This window comes from Vipera berus (genome assembly GCF_964194415.1).
Source record: "Vipera berus genome assembly, chromosome: 1".
NCBI lineage: Eukaryota > Metazoa > Chordata > Lepidosauria > Squamata > Viperidae > Vipera > Vipera berus.
In genome coordinates this window covers 267,441,246-267,460,048 of record NC_138202.1, presented here as the reverse complement: position 1 = coordinate 267,460,048, position 18,803 = coordinate 267,441,246, and the positions used below count along the sequence as shown (strand labels likewise).

Here is an 18,803-nt window from a genome sequence, read left to right as displayed (position 1 = left end):
ATGAGCTTGCCGGTTTCAGAATTTACTATGCTTTTGACATGTCATGCTAGTTATATAAATTGGTTCAGTCAGTGACTCCATGACATCACGTAGCAGCTTGTAGGTGTTAATGAATAAAATCTGTATCACTGATGAATACAGGCAGTCCTTGACTTAGGACTACAATTGAGCCCCAAGTTTCTGTTACGATAAGATAACCTTTATTGTCATATTTTTTTACTGTGGGCACAACGGCGCACATCAAAAATGAAATTTAGTTGCCCGCTCTCAAAGTGAAACACATACATGACGCACACTTAACCATACTGTATACACATATTATAGACACACACCCCTACATATACATAACAAATAAATATTAAATACTGTCCATCTTGAATATATAACGGAAGGAGGAAGCTTAAGAGTTCACAAGTGAGACATTTCTTTAAGTGAGTTTTCCCCTGTTTTACGACCTTCCTTGCTACAGTGGTTAAGTGAATCACTGCAGTTGTTAAGTTAGTAACACGGTTGTTAAGTGAATCTGGCTTCCCTGTTGACTTTGTTTGTCAGAAGGTCGCAAAAGGGGATTGCGTGACCTTGGGACACAGCAAAGTCGTAAACATGAGTCAGTTGCCAAGCTTCTGAATTTGGATCATGTGACCCTGGGCATGCTGCAATGGTGGTAACTGAAAAATGGTCATAAATCACTTTTCAGCACCGTTGTAATTTTAAACGGTTGCTAAATGAAACTTGTAAGTCAAGGGCTGCCTGTAGTAATCTGATGAAAGGCATTTGCAAATGAACATAATCACATACTTAATATGATATTTTAAGGGTGTAGAAATCAAGTGATATATGCACGTGTTAACTAACCCTGGATGAGCTTGCAGTTTGATCTACTTAAATGAAATTACTTTTAATAGAAATATTACAATGTGCCCTCTGTTGCTTTAAATAGTCCGTTACATTTTCTTGATATTTTTCATGTACTGAAATTTTATGTATTTTGTTTTACATTACTATATGCATATTTCTATAAAATTTGTATTAAAATCAAATTGTTTTCATTTTTTTTCCTAGGTAAACCCTTCTTTGCGATCTATGATGGCTATTCAGCAAGAATATCCTAGCACATCATTCTTGGATCTACAAAATGATGCATCCAAAACAATAATGAATTCTGGAACTCAAGTGAAAAAGGAAGAACCATTTAAGTGGTCAAAACTTCCTGGACAGGTAAAAAACATTTTCAGATGATTTTTATACACTTTGATATGAGCCTTTTAAAAAAAATCAAACTATTGTTACAATCTTACCTTAATGAACTTTGTAAAAACAGGAGGGACTTAAAATTTCTTTTCCAGCTTTTGTTTCAGAAATGTCTAGTGCTGTTTATGCAGACTTTTTTTGCAGAAAAATAAAATACCTGTATTATTGAGAAGTGGAGAAAATTAACTTAGTAAATTTACGAAAGTAGACTGCTACTTAGAACACTCGTGATAGTTTGAGTAATTTTAATCTTTTTGTTTCTTTGGACGTGCTGAACTGCTATTTCATCCCCAGAATTCTGCTTGGAAATTGAAAGAAAAGCTTTAAGCCTATGTACATTTTCCTCCTTTTGTTGCAGAGAAAAATAAAAGATAAAATGCTATTGTAAAATGTAGTTATTGCAAGATTCATACTGGCATGTCAGTGATCCCAAATTTAAAAATGTGTTAGTTCAGGGCCAAAGTTGATGTGCTGATAAATGACTGACCTTTTTTCTGAGGAAAAAGAACTATTGTTTCCCAAACTCTAATGTACTCCAGATCTGGATACAATTTTCTGGAAGCAACATTTATAGAGAAAGGCAGTGTAAGTAAAAATAAATGAGACTGGATCCCATTCAAAAACATATTCTAAGTTAAGATGATCCAATAGCTTTTTCTTTGTAAATTAAAATACATGTAGTGTGATAAATAATTTGGTCTCTCATAAGAAAAATTCACTAGAGCAGAGGGAAGTGGGAGAGAAGCACTGCTTTAGAGATTAAGTGCCAAATCTGAGGTGTCCCAAAGGTGTTTTCTTAGTCACCTCTTGAAAAAGCTCCTTTGGGACAACCATGACCTGGATGACTGAGAATCTCCATAGAAATATTAGGTGTGTTCCTGACTTTTTTATATATCTTAAATTTCATTGCCTGCAACTTTTCATTACCTTTTTTGCCTACCCCTTACGTGACCCTTGTTTAAGTAAACAAATCATGATGGCATAGCCTCTGTTCCTCCGAAGTCTGTGTCATAAACAATTTGTTATATGAATATGAAATTTTTCCATACACACACACATACGTATACTAATATGCATACATACTGTATACACACATACAGTGCATACATACTGCAAATGTATGTATGTATCTATATATATACACACACACATACAAACACACATTGTAAATCATATTGTATTTAAGCAAGCTTACAAATAATGTTTCACTTTGGATCTACAGGTGTGTCGATTGCCAAACAAGTACCTTTTTTCCTTGAAAGCAGGAGACATGGGATGTTTCTGTATTCGTTTCTCTGAAGATGGACGAACCTTAGCAGCAGGTTGCGCAGGAAGAGATGGTTATCCTGTTGTTTGTAAGTGAGAGTTTCAAGGCCTATTTTTATTTTAACACGCCATCTATGTATACAGTGAACTGTTTGGAAGGGAATTTTTCTTCTTTTTAATCCTTGATGGTTGATTGATTACTCAAATTTAAGATATAACCAAATGCTAAAGGGTATTTTTTAATCTTTTCTCCTAGCATGACAGATTTTTTTTAATTTCAGTGGTATTCTCTCAGAGTAATTCAAGTGGTATCAGTAAATCTTTCCAGTTTCCCTTCCCCATGTCCTAAAACTTTACAGTATTCAGATACCATTATTAGTAATTCAGATATCACATAATCTTAATATTGCAATCTATCAAAATGAGGCTCATGTATCCTCTGAATGATAAAACATTAAATTATTTAGAACATCGAATTAATGGATTTATAATTAACTTAATGGCTAAAACCTGATGTTTATCCCCCAATCTTGTACCATTGGAACTTTTTCAGTCTAACTTTTCAAGACCAATTTTCCAAGTTTCTCACTGGGTCTCCAGTGCTTCACTACAAATGGAGGCTGGAATAGTGGGGATGGAAGCTAAAATATGGCAAGCTATGTTCCATTTTTTTTGTCTGTATACACTTTTTCTTAACTAACCTGACACTGTTACTTTGGTTTTGCTTATTGGATACTTGATAATAGTTTTCTTGTGCTATTTAATGACCGCAAAGGAGTTAAATTAGCAAGATGTTAGTAGTTAAATAGTCCTCATCCCTTCCAGAAACATAATGCTATATTCAGATGAAAATACTCACTTTTCAACTAATTATGCATTTTTTCACTAAGCCATGGTTTGCTTAATGATGGCTTTTTTGAATGTGTGTAAGTCACAGTTGGCTAAATTGATACTTCCTGGTAAACTTTAAATAAAGGGTTACAAAAATGGCTGGATTCCACAATCTAAACAAGCTGTATTGTGAATTTGCATGATTGAAAGTGAGATTATTTAAATATGGAAAGTAATATAAAAGAAAGCTTGGAGGTTTTATAAGAAGGAAATGAATGGTGAACAATAAGCACTATATAACTAGGGAACAACAAAAAAGTGAAATGCTGTTTTCTTTTTTGTTGGTCTAGATAGGTTTATGATGCTGTGTACTAAGATCTGTACTTTAAATATTTGGTATTATAGTTTCCAGCCACTAGATGGTAGTAAACAGATACTTGAATGTTTATTTAAACTTAGGTGCGGTTAGAGCTGAATGATCACAGAAGCTGTGGAATTTCTTTAGGAAAATAGATTACTTTGTTGTGATTATTGTTACAAATACCAATTTTATGAAATTAGTTCCTTTTACTTATATAATTATTACAACATGTATACCCCATCTTGTGCAGAGTATGGGTGGCCTGCATGTTTTAAAACATAATAACACAGGTAAAGGTAAAGGTTCCCCCGCACATGCATGCTAGTCGTTTCCAACTCTAGGGGCCGGTGCTCATCTCTGTTTCATGGAACGCTGTTACCTTCCCACCGTAATGGTCCCTATTTTTCTACTTGCATTTTTACGTGCTTTCGAACTGCTAGGTTGGCAGAAGCTGGGATGAGTAACAGGCGCTCACTCTGCTACGCGGCACTCGGGATTCGACCCGCCAAACTGCCGACCTCCCAATCAACAAGCTCAGCGTCCTAACCCACTGAGCCACCGCGTCCCTCTATAATAATAACACAGTCATAACCATAAACCAATAGCAGTAGCACTTAGACTTATATACTGCTTCACAGTGCTTTACAGCCTTCTCTAAGCGGTTTACAGAGTCAGTATATTGCCCCCAGCTCAATAAACTGAGATTAAGAAACATAACATCACATTAAACTACACAGAAATCACCAGCAAAATATTTTAACCCTCAAATGTATGATGAAAAAGAATAATGTTGCCTGCATTCCCAAAAATAAGAAAGTTGTTAGCCACTCTAACCTGTGATTATTGGTTTAATATTGGTAAAAATAAAGTCTTCATTACCATACTATCTAACAATCATAATGCTTTATGTAAAGTATCCTCTTCACATTTGAATTTTGTTTACTTGCTTCATGTGTTTCCTTTATGCTATGTATCTCTAGATCCTTAAAAGATTCTATTGTGCTCCTATTAGTGTATGAGATTCCTTCAGGGTGCTACCTAATGGAGTTCTATGGGCATCTGAACATTGTGTATGATCTTTGTTGGTCAAAGGATAATCAGCATCTTCTTACTGCTTCCTCAGATGGTACTGCAAGGTCAGTATAACCAACTTTGTCCTGTTAAAATTGAGGCATGCAGTATAACTGAAATGAAAATGGCTCCAAATTTAAGATAGTTACACACCCATCAGAAGAGGAGATGGGGGGAAAATTAAAACTGCAACAAAATACCAGTTTATCAATCTTAGGTTGCCCAGTTCAGCTAAACCAAGTCTCCAGTAAATAGTATGTGCTTCAAACCTGAGTATGACCACCTGTATCCATCCCCTTATACATGTGCTTGCAAAAGGCACTCTCCAAAAGAGACGAGGACAAGTAGTTACATTCATATCAAGTAAATGAATAAAAATGATATGCAGAATGTTCCAAATGTAAAACTCTTTTCTGACAGATTCTATAAAACCCTGTTTTGAACAGAACTCAAAACATACTTTGTCAAAAAAATCGATATAGAAATTTCAAAGCCACCCTTTGCTGCTGAACGTAGAACAAACTTACATTAAAGACCAGGATTGTTCCTTTTGTTCTTTTTTTTCACATCTTGTACACAGTTATGTGTGCACATATAACGTCAGAGCTGGATGGCTATAGAAATTGAACAAACTAAAAAATAAATAACCATTCCTTATAGGTTTTATTTTTTCATATTTCTCATTCAATCTCTTGTTTCATATCTCTGCCCCCATTAATAAAATGTATATTCATTTTTTCTATTAGTTTTTTTCACAGAACCAGATTTTTTTTAAAAAAAATGTTGCTTCAAAACATTTGTACTAAACAAGCTGAAGTGGTTAAATGATTAAGTTAAAAACATTGCGAGGAATTAGGTGGTTTTGATTTAATAGAGAAATTAATTGAATGAGTCATTATAGAAATTTGGCTAATGAGTCAAGTCTTTTTGGTTATTCAGAAGTTATCCAGGTTATATATTTGTAAGTGGACTCAAACTTTTTACAGATCGTTTTTTGAAATATATATGATCACACAATTTGGTACTGAACTGGTGTATTGCAGTGGTTTTCAACCTGTGATCCGTGGACCCCGGGGGTCCACAAAGGCTTAAAGAAATGTTATGATTTAAATCTTGAGTTAAGTCTTGGGGGTCTGTGGCCATCATTCATGGCCACAAAAGGTATTTAAAGGTATTTAATGGTGAAGAGAAGGTTGAGAACCACTGGTGTATTGAATTATCTAGTACAAAAAATGAGACCAACTTTTCTAAATGTTGCTTCTATTTAGAATGTGGAAAATTGAAGCCCAGGCTACATCAGCCACCAAAATTTTCCCACATCCTTCATTTGTCTATGCTGCAAAATTCCACCCAGTAGCTGAGTACTTCGTTGTAACTGGATGTTATGATTCTGTGATTAGAGTCTGGAATGCAAAAGCAAAGGAAATTAATGGGCAGCTTTTGCAAGAATTTGATGGCCACAAAAGTTTTATCAATGCATTGTGTTTTGATGCTGAAGGTAAGTTGCAGATGTTTCACACTAAAAATGCTGCATATAGTACCTATCTCATTTCATCTTTGTAATTACTCTGATTTTATTATATACTATTGTTATTCTTTTAAGGAGGCTGAGAAGTTAGTAAATAGATACCAGAATACCTGGGGACTTCTATTGAAAAATATCTCTAATATATAAAAAAAGCATTTTTATATGAAAAACTAACAAAATAAAGGAAAGATTATGATATCCATCCAAATCTACTAGGTGTCTATGCCATTTGCCAAAACCTGATGAATTATAAGGGCTAAATTGTGTGGGGGATTTGTACAGGAAATATACTATCTTCAAATTCAGGTACCAGATAAGCAATGAATGTACACACTGCAGAGTGGATAAAAATATATATTTTATACAAAGACACACCCATCAAAGAAGAAATAATGTAGTTGGACAACACAATTTGTGAGATGAGATGTTGGGGCAATTGAATAAAGTATCTAAGTTAAAGAATTAGCCAAAGTGCACAACACAAGTTATGCCTGTCATCTGATAAGAGAAAACCCACATATCTGGTAATACTGTATGTGGGGATCTAAGACTTTTAGTATATTATAAACTGAATGGGAGCTGGTATTGTCATTTTAAGCAGATAAAATACTTCATGTAACCTTAAGTTTCATTGACAAAGGAATAATATCCTCCCTGCTATTGGTAATAATTCCATTTTAGGGTGTGGTTGTGTAACATCCAAACGCAGTTTGGGGCCCCACAATTTCTGAAACAAATTAGCAAAATGGAAAAGTAGGTGATGATGAAAGATACTTGACTAGATACACTTTGCATAAGCCATTATGCAGTATAATTATATGAATAATATGAATGTCAGAATTCTTTTATCATGTTAAGCAAACTAATTGTCTTCTAGGATTTCACATGTTTTCTGGAGATGGCACAGGGTTAATAATTATCTGGAATACTTTCGTTAAAGAAAATTCTCAGTCAGCAATTCAACACTGGGGCATTGATAAGGTATACAGAAAAAAATCAGCAAGTTTTAAAATCTTGTGTACATAATGTATTTTTGATAAGGTTGTGCGATGTATGTTTTAAAGTTTCAGAATTAGATTTCTGACTAAATTCAACATGATTTGCTTCTGTTAATACTAGCTGCTGTATAATATTTAATGAAAATATTTCTGAATAAGTTGATATCATTAATACTCTGATATACATACATATTCTAGAAGCTTTAGCTGTACTTATTTTTTATCTCATATACATGTCCAATAATTTCTTTTTCTACTCCATGCTTTCTTCACATTACTAGTATTCAGTTGATAATTGAATTTGCATTTAAGCACTGATAAAAAGGAGTAAACTATGATGATTTGGGAATAACAAAGTCTTTTTTAAAAACCTTGAATTGTTTTATAAAACTACAGTAGTGGGGGTTACTTGCTGCCCTGATGATAATGATGATGATAACAATCATTCCTGGTACCTACATGGGCAACATGTTCATTTTCTTAGCAATGTTTTCAAAAATGCTTTGCCACTGTCTTCTTCCTAGGGCTGAGAGAAAGTGGCTCCATTATCTGGCAAGCTTCTGTGTCTACAGCTGGATTAGAAGTCAGTTTTCCCTCCTCATACCCCAACATCTTAACTATTAGACAAAACTGGCTCATGTATTATAATTATACCAGAGGTAGGCAACCTTGGCTCTTTTGTGACTCGTGGACTTCAACTCCCAGAATTCCTGAGCCAGCCACGCTGAGGGGAAAGTAAGAGGTTTCCATGCTGAGCCATGCTGGCTCAGGAATTCTGGGAGTTGAAGTCCATGAGTCATAAAAGAGCCAAGGTTGCCTACCCCTGAAGTATACCTATTTACAGAAGAACAATGTGTCAGTGACAGTGACAGAACCTTAAATCCATTTGTAACCACTGGCATACTTAAGTACTCGACTCCTTCTTTTCATTCATTTTGCTAAGGTGTATGAAATATTTATTGCAACACAAACTATATTCCATTCAGCAGTTCAAAATAATTTACACAGGTCCCCTTTCCTGTCCTCATTAGACAATAGCCATGTTGGTAATTTGACTGGTCTCAAATTACCAGCAAGGTTTATGTATTTCTTTGCACAAATTATGTGTGTGGTATTGGCCACTGCAAGATAGTAATGGCCGTTTATTAATTGCTTTTAAATGCTGTCTGTCAATAATTGTGCAAGAATCTAATTTATGCAGTTACCTCTAAACCTATGAATTCTAGGCAGTTTACAGATACTAAAATAGGATTGAGAATGCATTTTTTAAAAACTTCAGTAGCAACAGTTTAACAATAGACAGCAATGAGGTAAACATTATTAATGCCTAATTGTAATCACAACTCTACTAATACATGGATCAGAAGTTGTGTAACTCTAAATGCCAATCTCTGTGAAACAGTAGCAGGAGATAATTTTTTCATTCACATCTTGCTTATGGGTGTTTCAAAGACTTCTAATAAGACAGTGGATTCCTTGGCCCCTTGGTCTTGCCTAACAAGACTGACATTCTATTGTCTTTTTTCATTCTTTTAAAAAAATATATTTTATTATTTTTTTACAATAACAATCTTTAGTGCTTAGTGAACAATGTGTTGTCTGGGTTGTCTTTTTTCATTCTATATAGTATCGCTATTCTATAGAGTCACTGGGAATCAGGCAGCATATATTAATATATTACGGTTGGTTGTACAGTCGGCCATGTGTTTAGACTGATACCAATACAAGAAAATATTTGTAACTCAGGGTTGAATTGTGAGGTCCTTGGTGAGCTCTGAACTTGGTTATTTTATTGCAGATGTTTCAATACTCAGTTAGGTAACACTATCAGTGTATAGCATTTTTATCCACCTACTGAGGACTTGGGATAGGCAGATATTTTGTTTTTATTTGTATTATTATTATTACATTGAAAACATGCTTTCTATAGTTCTGTGCTTTATCTTGGGGTTGTTTTGTCAGGAAATAAATGATGCTGACATTAAAGGAACAGCAATAAATTATTTGGAGGTACACCCAAATGGAAGGCGTTTACTTATCCACACTAAGGACAGTACTGTAAGAATTATGGATCTTCGAATGTAAGTATTTCAAAGTTTTCTGTTTTATACCATTTAAACACTATTACCGGACATTTTGAGGCATTTCTAAAAATTGGCATCTCATTTCTTCTAGGTATCTTAACATATCCTGGCCTTAACTCTCTTAAAGGCATATAGTATCCAATTAAATGAGCTTTTTTAAGCTGCCCTGCCCCACCCACCACCCACCTATGACATAGTGGGAAGCCTCAGTAGCTTCATTGAATTTGAGTGTGTTGCTGGCAAGTATGTGAACAGAAAGTATCATCCCTAGAAGCCAAAGGAGGAGGGTGAGAAAGTGCTAAGGATCGTAATGGGGCTTAACACGAATGAGGAAAGCCGACCTGCATATGAGAAGGGACACCAAATTACAATCTGGAAGAGGGAATGGCAGATTTTTTCCATATTTTCAAGAAAGATACTTAGAGATGGCTAAATGTTTGGACAAACTTGGGTGCCAAATAATAAGATGCCATGACTGTGTACAGATTTATAAAGTGAGATGAATTGTAGGCGGTTCTAAGTACAATATTAAAGATAGCTGCAGTGCTAATAATAAATGGTTGGAATTCAAAATTAGAAAAATAGGAACATGGAATCATAGGAGCATTGGATTAGGTACTGTAAGTACAATAACATGAGAGACAAGTTTTCAAAAAGAATTCTTTATTTATTGCCAACAGCTGCTTCAAGGAATGTAAAGGTGGATTTTTCACATTTAAACTTGAAATAAGAAATACACATCTGCTGATTTTTTCCCCTCTAACTAAAACATTAATGCTGGTATCAAGATTTATGGCATATACAAGCACAAGGCACCAATGTCCACTCTCACTTTTGCAATTTGTAATTGCTCTGAAGGTCTTTGACAGCAAGATCCAAAAAATAAACAGATAATCAAGATCAAAAAAAGGGACGCGGTGGCTCAGTGGGTTAGGACGCTTGTCGATCAGATGGTCAACAGTTTGGCGGGTCAAATCCCGAGTGCCACATAACAGAGTGAGCGCCTGTTACTCGTCCCAGCTTCTGCCAACCTAGCAGTTCGAAAGCACGTAAAAATGCAAGTAGAAAAATAGGGACCACTATGGTGGGAAGGTAACAGCGTTCCGTGCGCCTTTGGCGTCTAGTCATGCCAGCCACATGACCACGGAGACGTCCTCGGACAAGTGCTGGCTCTTCGGCTTTGAAACGGAGATGAGCACCGGCCCCTAGAGTTGGAAACGACTAGCACACATGTGCGGGGGAACCTTTACTTTTACCTTTACAAGATCAAACTTCAAGGAGAATAGAAAATGAAATATTTTGCAGATAAAGTAGTATTAAGAATTATGCAGTCGCAAAGCTCCATACGGCAGTTGATGAAAGTAACTGAAAATTCTAAGGAAGAAAAAATTATGAGGGGGGGGGGGAGCCTGGCTATAAGTTAACAAGAAAGACCCAGGATTTGTGGCATATGGAGCCCATCCTTACAAAACATCTCCAGTTCACATCTAAAGGAATTTATAAAAGTTCTGTTAGAATTAATAGTGCTTTATGGTCTATAGTAAATAGATTTTCTCACCCATTTAATATTTTACTAGACAATTCCAATGTTATTGGATCTTTTTTCCAGGTCTGTATGTAGGATTTAAAAGATCTGGTAAGCATATCTTTCCAGATCCAATTAGACACCTCTCTGTAGTCAACATTACTGGGATGATTTTGAAACAGGAGCGCTAAAACAGTGTGATACAGAGATTTTATTATTTTAAAATAACAGAAGAACAGACCTTGCAATTTCCCTATAAAAGTTAGGAGTGCAATAGAGAGAGTAGAATTGCTGGATATTCTGCTAATCAATTCTTGAAATCAATTTTTTTTTCTGCCTTTAATGTTCTCCTGATTCTGCAGGAATCCAGAAGGCTATGTAGTTTTCAGACACAATTATCTTAGTAACAATTCACGTTTGTTTTTTGCCCATGAGTCTGAATTTACTAGTCTGAGACTTAATTTATTCAGAATACCATGGATTGTCATGGTTTTTTTATTTTTTTTATTATTTTTTTAATTTTAATCCCATTTATATCCCGCCCTTCTCCAAAGACTCAGGGCGGCTTACAATCTAAGCACAAATCAAATGTGCTTAGCAATAGCCTTCATTCTATGTATATGCCTGCTTATTAGGGCTTTTGCCCCCCCCCCCAGCGGCATTATTACAAAGTCAGCTTATTGCCCCCAACAATCTGGGTCCTCATTTTACCTACCTCGGAAGGATGGAAGGCTGAGTCAACCTTGAGCCTGGTGGGATGTGAACCTGCACTAATTGCAGGCAGCTGGTGTTACTTAAGGAGGCATTAGCCCACTGCTCCAAGGTTCTAATCAATGAGACCAAATAAATAAATCAAAACTCCGAGGTAGGAAAATTCCTCAAAGAACATGTTTATTGGATACATAATATCGGCACGGTCAAAAGTGAAACCAGATCTAAAGTCGCTCCCCCCAAGAATCAAAGTAATACATTGTAATAATTCCTACCTCTCTCCTCAGGTTGTCCAATAGTACAACTTGGCAGACCTTTTGACCAAACAATCCTCCTCCCCTTCGGTATGGGAATGATCTTGGTTCCCACAAGATTTACTCATGTTTAGATTATCACAAATACCTTTCCCCTCCTTCTTGAGTAACCTAGAATGACAAAAATGGCTGCAGCCAGGTTCGCTGTAGAGTTGACAGTGGGGTTATCTAGGACACCCTGAACCGCTCCTGGTTTTGCTTTTTAAAATTTACTTCTTAAAACTGCCAAACAGACCCTGGAATAGCATGATCCGGAAGGCGAACAGAACATTATAACAAAAGCTTGGAATTACTTAATTGTCCACATCCCCAGCATTTCAGGATCTTTTTAGAAGACTGGACAAACAGAATTGCATATCAAAGACGGTCCTGAGCTATAGATGATCATGATACATGTGGTTGGCTTCATCAAAGGGGGTTAAAGAGAGGCACTAGCTTTATGTTCCTCAGGATGCCATCCTTCCATTTTCTATACAAATGAAGTTCAACTTGTGTTGCATATTCATTGTAGGATATGCCAGATGCAGGATTCTTTCACTACATAAATGTGTTTATAGGATGTTATTGAGCTGACTACTTCATCTGTGTAGATCCTGTTCCTTTCCATCTGTAGGTTTTCTTGAAGCTAAGTTGGTCAGAGTCAACTTAAATCTAGAAGGTTCCTATTTCTTTGATATTCTCATCTAGACGGAGTCTTATGCAGGTAGTCCTTGACTTAAGACCACATTTGGGACCAGAATTTCTGTTGCTAAATAAGGTGGTTGTTAAATGAATCACACCTGATTTTACAATCTTTATGACTTTTTTTGCCATGATTGCTAAGTGAATCACTGCAGTCGTTAAGCAAATTATGTGGTCATTAAGTGAATCCATCTTCCTCCATTGACTTTACTTGATGGAGGCTGGCTGGGAAGGTTGCAGATGGTGATCACATGATCCTAGGATGCCACAACTGTCATACATTAGTGCCAGTTGCCAAGTGCCCAAATTTTGATCACATGATTGTGAGGATGCTGTGAACACTTACAAGTGCGAGGATCAATTGTAAGTCACTTTCTTCAGTCGTTGTGTAACCTGAAACAATCACTAAACGGATGGTTGTAAGTTGAAGGCTACGCGAAAGTAAGGGAAGGTCATTCCACAAATCAAGAAGTGGCATACAGAGTAATTAAAAGCGTAGCTATATTCATGTTATCTCTCTCTTATTCTTTAGCTTAGCAACAAAGAAATATATTGGTGCTACCAACTATCGAGAAAAAATTCATAGCACCTTAACACCATGTGGAACATTCCTTTTTTCTGGAAGTGAAGATGGTGCAGCCTATGTTTGGAATTTAGAAACAGGTACCTTTGCTCTTTATTTTGAAAACTTAGTAATATGAAACGTTTGTTTATATAGGTAACATATGTTTTTAAAGGACCTTCTAAATAACCGTGGTTGAAAATTAAAAGCTTCAAAACCATTTTTCTTGGGACTTTTGTATATGCTAAACAATGCTTCCCCATTTCTTTCTATCTATATTTTAAATTTATATAGTTTTCTCTTTACATCAAAAGAATGGGATCACCAGAATTAAGGTTATGATTCAATAGGCAAATAAAAATGCCAAATCCAGTCTGAATATTTGCTGACTGTGCGACAAACCATAACAACAACAGCTTATTATCTAATAATTAAAGTATTATTCACAGCTATTTATAAATTTATTTATTCACTATGCATTACATCCCCAAAGTGATATTGATAAATTATACCTGCCCTGCAGGATACTTGTTTACAATTCTTAACTTGAAAGCATCCTTTAATTTTCAGATTCAGTTGGCTTGGGCTCCCCCAAACTTCTTGTACTAAAAAAAAATCTTAACGCACGTGAATAAAGCACTCGCTCACCTACTTTTTTTCTTTTCTTTTGCAGGTGATCAGGTAGCTGTGTATTCTGATCTTTCTTTCACTTCCCCGCTTCGTGACGTTGCTTTCCATCCACTTGAACATATGGTGGCATTTTGTGCCTTTGGTCAAAACCAGCCAATCCTTGTGTACATTTATGATTACAAAGGTAATTGAATACATTTGTGCATTTGTGTCTGTGTGTGTGTATCTAAGTCACACCTTTGTTATGAAAGTTTGAAGTGGCCTTTCTTGCTGCACGTACAAGTAGTCCTCGACTTAACAACCATTCATTTAGTGACTGTTCAAAGTTACAATAACACTGGAAAAAGTGCATTGTGACCAGTCCTTGCACTTACAACCATTGTACCATCCTCATGGTTATGTGATCAAAATTGGGTGCCTGGCAATCAGCATGTATTTTTGACAGTCCCAGTGTCCCAGGGATTGCTATTTGCAACCCTTCCCAGCCACCTTCCAACAAGCAAACTCAGGTTAGGAAGCTGGATTCATTTAATGATGGTGTGATTCACTTAACAACTGCAATAATTCACTTAACAACCATGGCACACAAAAAAGTGCTAAAATCAAGTGTGACTCGCTTAAGAACCACTTTACTTAGCGTCGGAAGTTTTGATTCCAGTTTGGATCGTAAGTGGGGGACTACCTGTCAGAGATGGTAATTGAACTCATAGCAAGAAAGATGAGATAAAAAGCTTTTGAGGTTCTTTGACTTCCTCCATAGAAATACCTAATCTGTTCACACTGAAGTGATAGTGACTTTTATATTTTTCTGCTTTATAGCCTTACTGCTTACATCCTTAATTTGAATGATAGCTGGGATTCAGCAGTCTTTTATGACAAGAGTAATATTGTCCAAACATTTGTTTTGACTTTTTCCTCTGAAGTTGCCAAGCAGGGGATTGAGACAGTACAGGAACTGAGTGGATCACAACTATCCAAGTCCCCCAGAAGCCCACAGGCTCTCAGCATGTCTGCCAGTGTTCCTGCACAGAAGAATTTGATGATGTTGTCAGCTGACCAGTTTGCAGATGTTGCAAGAAAATCAATGAGGATGCAAAGAATCAAACAAAAGCTGGATTCTGTTATGGTAAAGTTCACTTAAAAATTCCACTACAATTTCAGTGATTATTTGAAGTCACAGTGGCGCTGAATGAATGGTGCTTACAATCTGTCCTTGAAGATGCAACTGTCACAGCACGCCTCTGGTCTTGTGATTGTGATCTGGGCATTTAGCAACCGTCTCATAATTACAATGGTTGCAGTATCCCATGGTCACATGATGACCATTTGCCACTTTCTTGCTGGCTTCTCACAAGCAAATTCAATAGGGAAGCCAGTAGGGAAGGTTGCGTGTATCTCAGGTAAGTCTTTCCCAGCCAGCAATAGCCACCCCAAGCCCTCATGCCATTCTGCATTTCTCCCGATACGCATGGCAGCAGCCATTTGCTTACTTCATGATGATATTATGCTTCTGAATGTTATGAGTAGTTGATAAAGATAAGGATTGTCGGGATCATGCTACATATGTGTGGGCTTGTCATAAGAGAGCTTGTAGACTATTGTAGAACCACAGGATGTTTGTTCTCAAATTCTCAAACTCTTCTTAAGGTAATTGTCCCACTGGGTGGCACTAGGAATAAGGGCATTTTCTTAACTTAGTGACTTAGATTGATTTTAAGGAATACGGCATAATTCTAATCATCATAAACAAAAGTAACTGTAAAATGAACTAATATCGAAAATATTGCCCTTTAAATAGTTATTGCACTGTGGAAAACACCAACTCACTCTTCTACATTGGTCCTGAACTATATTTGAGTTATTTGTATCTGAATTTCTTCTGTAGACTTCCAAGTCCTACAATTTAATTACTAACTTAATGTAGTAAAATATTTAATAATATTTGGTTCGCTGTTTTATCAAAAGTAGCAGCCCTATGTCATGAGCCAGGCATCCGGCGGTTATATTTGGAAATTTGGGTGCATGTTTTAGACACACTTACAAAATGGCCATCTCAATTATGTCAGCCAATCACAAGAAGTTTATGTATCAAAAAATGCAAACAAAACCCTGCATCTAAAATACCCATCCTTTTATTTTCTGTGGGATTTAGAGATATTGTTGGAAATGCAGGTTTTATATAAGGCTGCTTATTTGCCTTGGATCTTGTTAGTTTTTACTTTATGTAATGTTGTATATACATCCTTCTACTGTCATCTCTCACTATCTTTAGTGCACATTTGTGTAGATTCTAGATGTATTATTTTTTGGTTTTTATTATTTTGCTACATAAAATTGTAAATATACTCAAAGCATCAAATTTTGTTGCAGATGTTGCATTATTATGTTATTTTTTTCCCTTTATAAATCATGTTATGCTTCTTGAAGTTTGAATCAGCCCTCTTTGCAACCTATATATAGAAGAAGACATACAATTATCCTTAATTAGTTCCCAGTAAATTAATTGCCTATTTGGAACTGTTTGGTATAATGTAAATAGGCTATGGCTGGCTGAGGAATTCTGGGAGTTGAAGTCCACGAGTCATAAAAGAGCCACGGTTGCCTACCCCTGTTCTAAGGGTTCAAGTTTGAAAATGAATTCATTTTATGTAGATGTGTCAGATGTTAGACCTTCAGACATGGCTCCCAGCATCCCCCAACCCATTTTGGAGCCTTGGTGGAGCAGTGGGCTAATGCCTCCTTAAGTAACACCAGCTGCCTGCAATTAGTGCAGGTTCGCATCCCACCAGGCTCAAGGTTGACTCAGCCTTCCATCCTTCCGAGGTAGGTAAAATGAGGACCCAGATTGTTGGGGGCAATTAAGCTGACTTTGTAATAATGCCGCTTGGGTGTGTGTGTGAAAGCCCTAATAAGCAGGCATATACATAGAATGAAGGCTACTGCTAAGCTTGTAAGCCGCCCTGAGTCTTCGGAGAAGGGCGGGATATAAATGGAATTAAAAAATTTCAGTGATTAGGAATGTGATAAGTGGTAGTTCAGCAATTTCAGGGAGGCTGGGAATACGAGAGAGAGAAAAAGTATTTTTTTTTTTCATTTTAACAGTCAACTCCACTCTCAAGGCAGAAAGCATGTGGTAATGTGCAAAATTAATAAAGTCACAGTAAAGAAGTTAACAACAAAAAAAACCCTTATTCACCACTTGGCTGATTGCATTAATGTGGTGCTGTGGTGACTGCAGGTGTACTTGGCTCCTTCCACAGCCTTCAGGAAAAAAAACCCCTATTTGAGGTCAATTGTTGCAAGAAGACAATATTCTAGAGAACTTGCATTGTGCAAACGGAGGGAGGGCTGCGTGAAGCTATGGTAGGCATTTCCTGCCTTTACACCAAGGGGGGAAATGGAGCTCTTGAGAAATCTCTCCAGGTGTGCCTTGACAAATTGTCCAAGCATGATGGTGACTATAGATGCACTGCTTCATGCCCCATTTATATAGAAGAAAACAAGTTCTCATAGCAACCACTGTTCCCAAATTCAGAAAGCAAGCTGGCAAATTTGGCTGGGTCTCTGATGGCTCTCCCAGGCAGAAATGGTGCATTAGTTTTTCTCCTTGGAGATAAATGTAAAATGTTCTCAAAGTGCCATAGAAAATTTTTCAAATCATATTTCTCAGTGGAATGTTTTCTTGAACCATTTGGCTTGGCTCTTTTCTCATTATACTGTGGGGAATAAGCGATATAAGATAATAGCAAGCGATACGTCTGTACATAAGGTCAAAGTACAGGTTTGCCTGGATAATATTGCAAAGCTCTATTTTTCTACCTGAGGGAGGATTGCATGTAAAACCACTCCAGTGCTAAACAAAAGAGATTGCAAACTTACTTAGAGGTAATCATTGCCTGCTGCACACTGTGACAAAACTGTAATTTAAAGGATTAGCTTTATTTACAAAGGCACAAAACTCCAGAAAGGACAAATTACAGTGCTGACTTTCCCAGCCTAATTTGACTTGCAACCATGTATGAAAATTTTTATTCTTCTAATTGTAAAGGTCACAGCCCTGTATTATCAGGGGGGAAAAATCAGCAAAATTGTTCTTAGCTTGTTGGAACCTGAATTTACCTGGATTCTCTTTTATTTTTGGGTGGTGCACGCTTTTTTTTTTAACATGAAAATTAGGCTCACTGAAAAGGGGTATTTGCATAATTCCCATAGATTATAAAGCAAATGCAAAACAACTGTGTTTAAACTTGGCAGGAGTGTTCAGGCTTTTCTATCTCTTTAAACACATACACGTGCGCGCGCGCACACGTGCACACACACACACACACAATACCTTTTGTACTTGTATTTTTACTCCATTCGGGCCCTGTAATATACTATCTATGATAAAACTGTGGTTTTTATGTTAAGCAAGCAAAGTGTTGTGAAAAGAATTAGTTGATTGGTGTTAGTTATCTTAGCCAACCTTTTCTTGTTGTTGAAAAGGTGTTTAGCAATTTCTTCCCACAGCCTACATTTCAGAAGTTATTGCTTCACGGTAATCGTTCCATAGGTCCTATTATATGCTGGCATGTTAACTTAAAACATAGAAAAGTAGAGGTCTTCTCTACCTTTACAGACAGCATTGGAAGACTGATCTCTAATTACATCTCACCCTTGAACACTCTCTATATATTTACGTTATATACCTATCTGATATTGTACATTATTTAATAACAGCCTGACTCCTGAGGGTGCAAGGTTCGTGTAAGCCACTTCTACTGCTCATGAACAGGCCGGGGGGGGGGGGTGTTGAGGGGTTTTGCTATTTTTCTTCTCACTTGTCTACAACTCTTGCATGTTCACAGAAATCACATTTTCAGGAATGTTCTTTAAATAAACTACAGATTAAGGATAATCAGACGTATTCATTCCATATGAAAACTACTCCTGTGTTCATAGAATACTTACATGAAAGGGAATGGTGCAGTCAAACACTAGGGTAGATTTA

The 18,803-nt window shown here is 36.5% G+C and overlaps 1 protein-coding gene across 3 annotated transcripts in view; it reads left to right on the top strand.

Annotated features, from left to right (window-relative positions):
• AHI1 (Abelson helper integration site 1) overlaps nucleotides 1–18,803 on the top strand; it is a 79,970-nt gene that overhangs the window by 12,856 nt on the left and 48,311 nt on the right. For all 3 annotated transcript variants that reach the window (XR_014028790.1, XM_081346718.1, XM_081346719.1), the window contains exons 10-18: nucleotides 1,063–1,218; nucleotides 2,474–2,606; nucleotides 4,722–4,845; nucleotides 6,049–6,278; nucleotides 7,186–7,289; nucleotides 9,269–9,387; nucleotides 13,154–13,284; nucleotides 13,857–13,997; nucleotides 14,737–14,939. Coding sequence is in view for 2 of the 3 variants with exons in the window: in XM_081346718.1 (XP_081202844.1) it covers nucleotides 1,063–1,218; nucleotides 2,474–2,606; nucleotides 4,722–4,845; nucleotides 6,049–6,278; nucleotides 7,186–7,289; nucleotides 9,269–9,387; nucleotides 13,154–13,284; nucleotides 13,857–13,997; nucleotides 14,737–14,939 (1,341 nt within the window). In the remaining variant the exon portion in view is untranslated. The remainder of the gene's footprint in view (nucleotides 1–1,062; nucleotides 1,219–2,473; nucleotides 2,607–4,721; nucleotides 4,846–6,048; nucleotides 6,279–7,185; nucleotides 7,290–9,268; nucleotides 9,388–13,153; nucleotides 13,285–13,856; nucleotides 13,998–14,736; nucleotides 14,940–18,803) is intronic.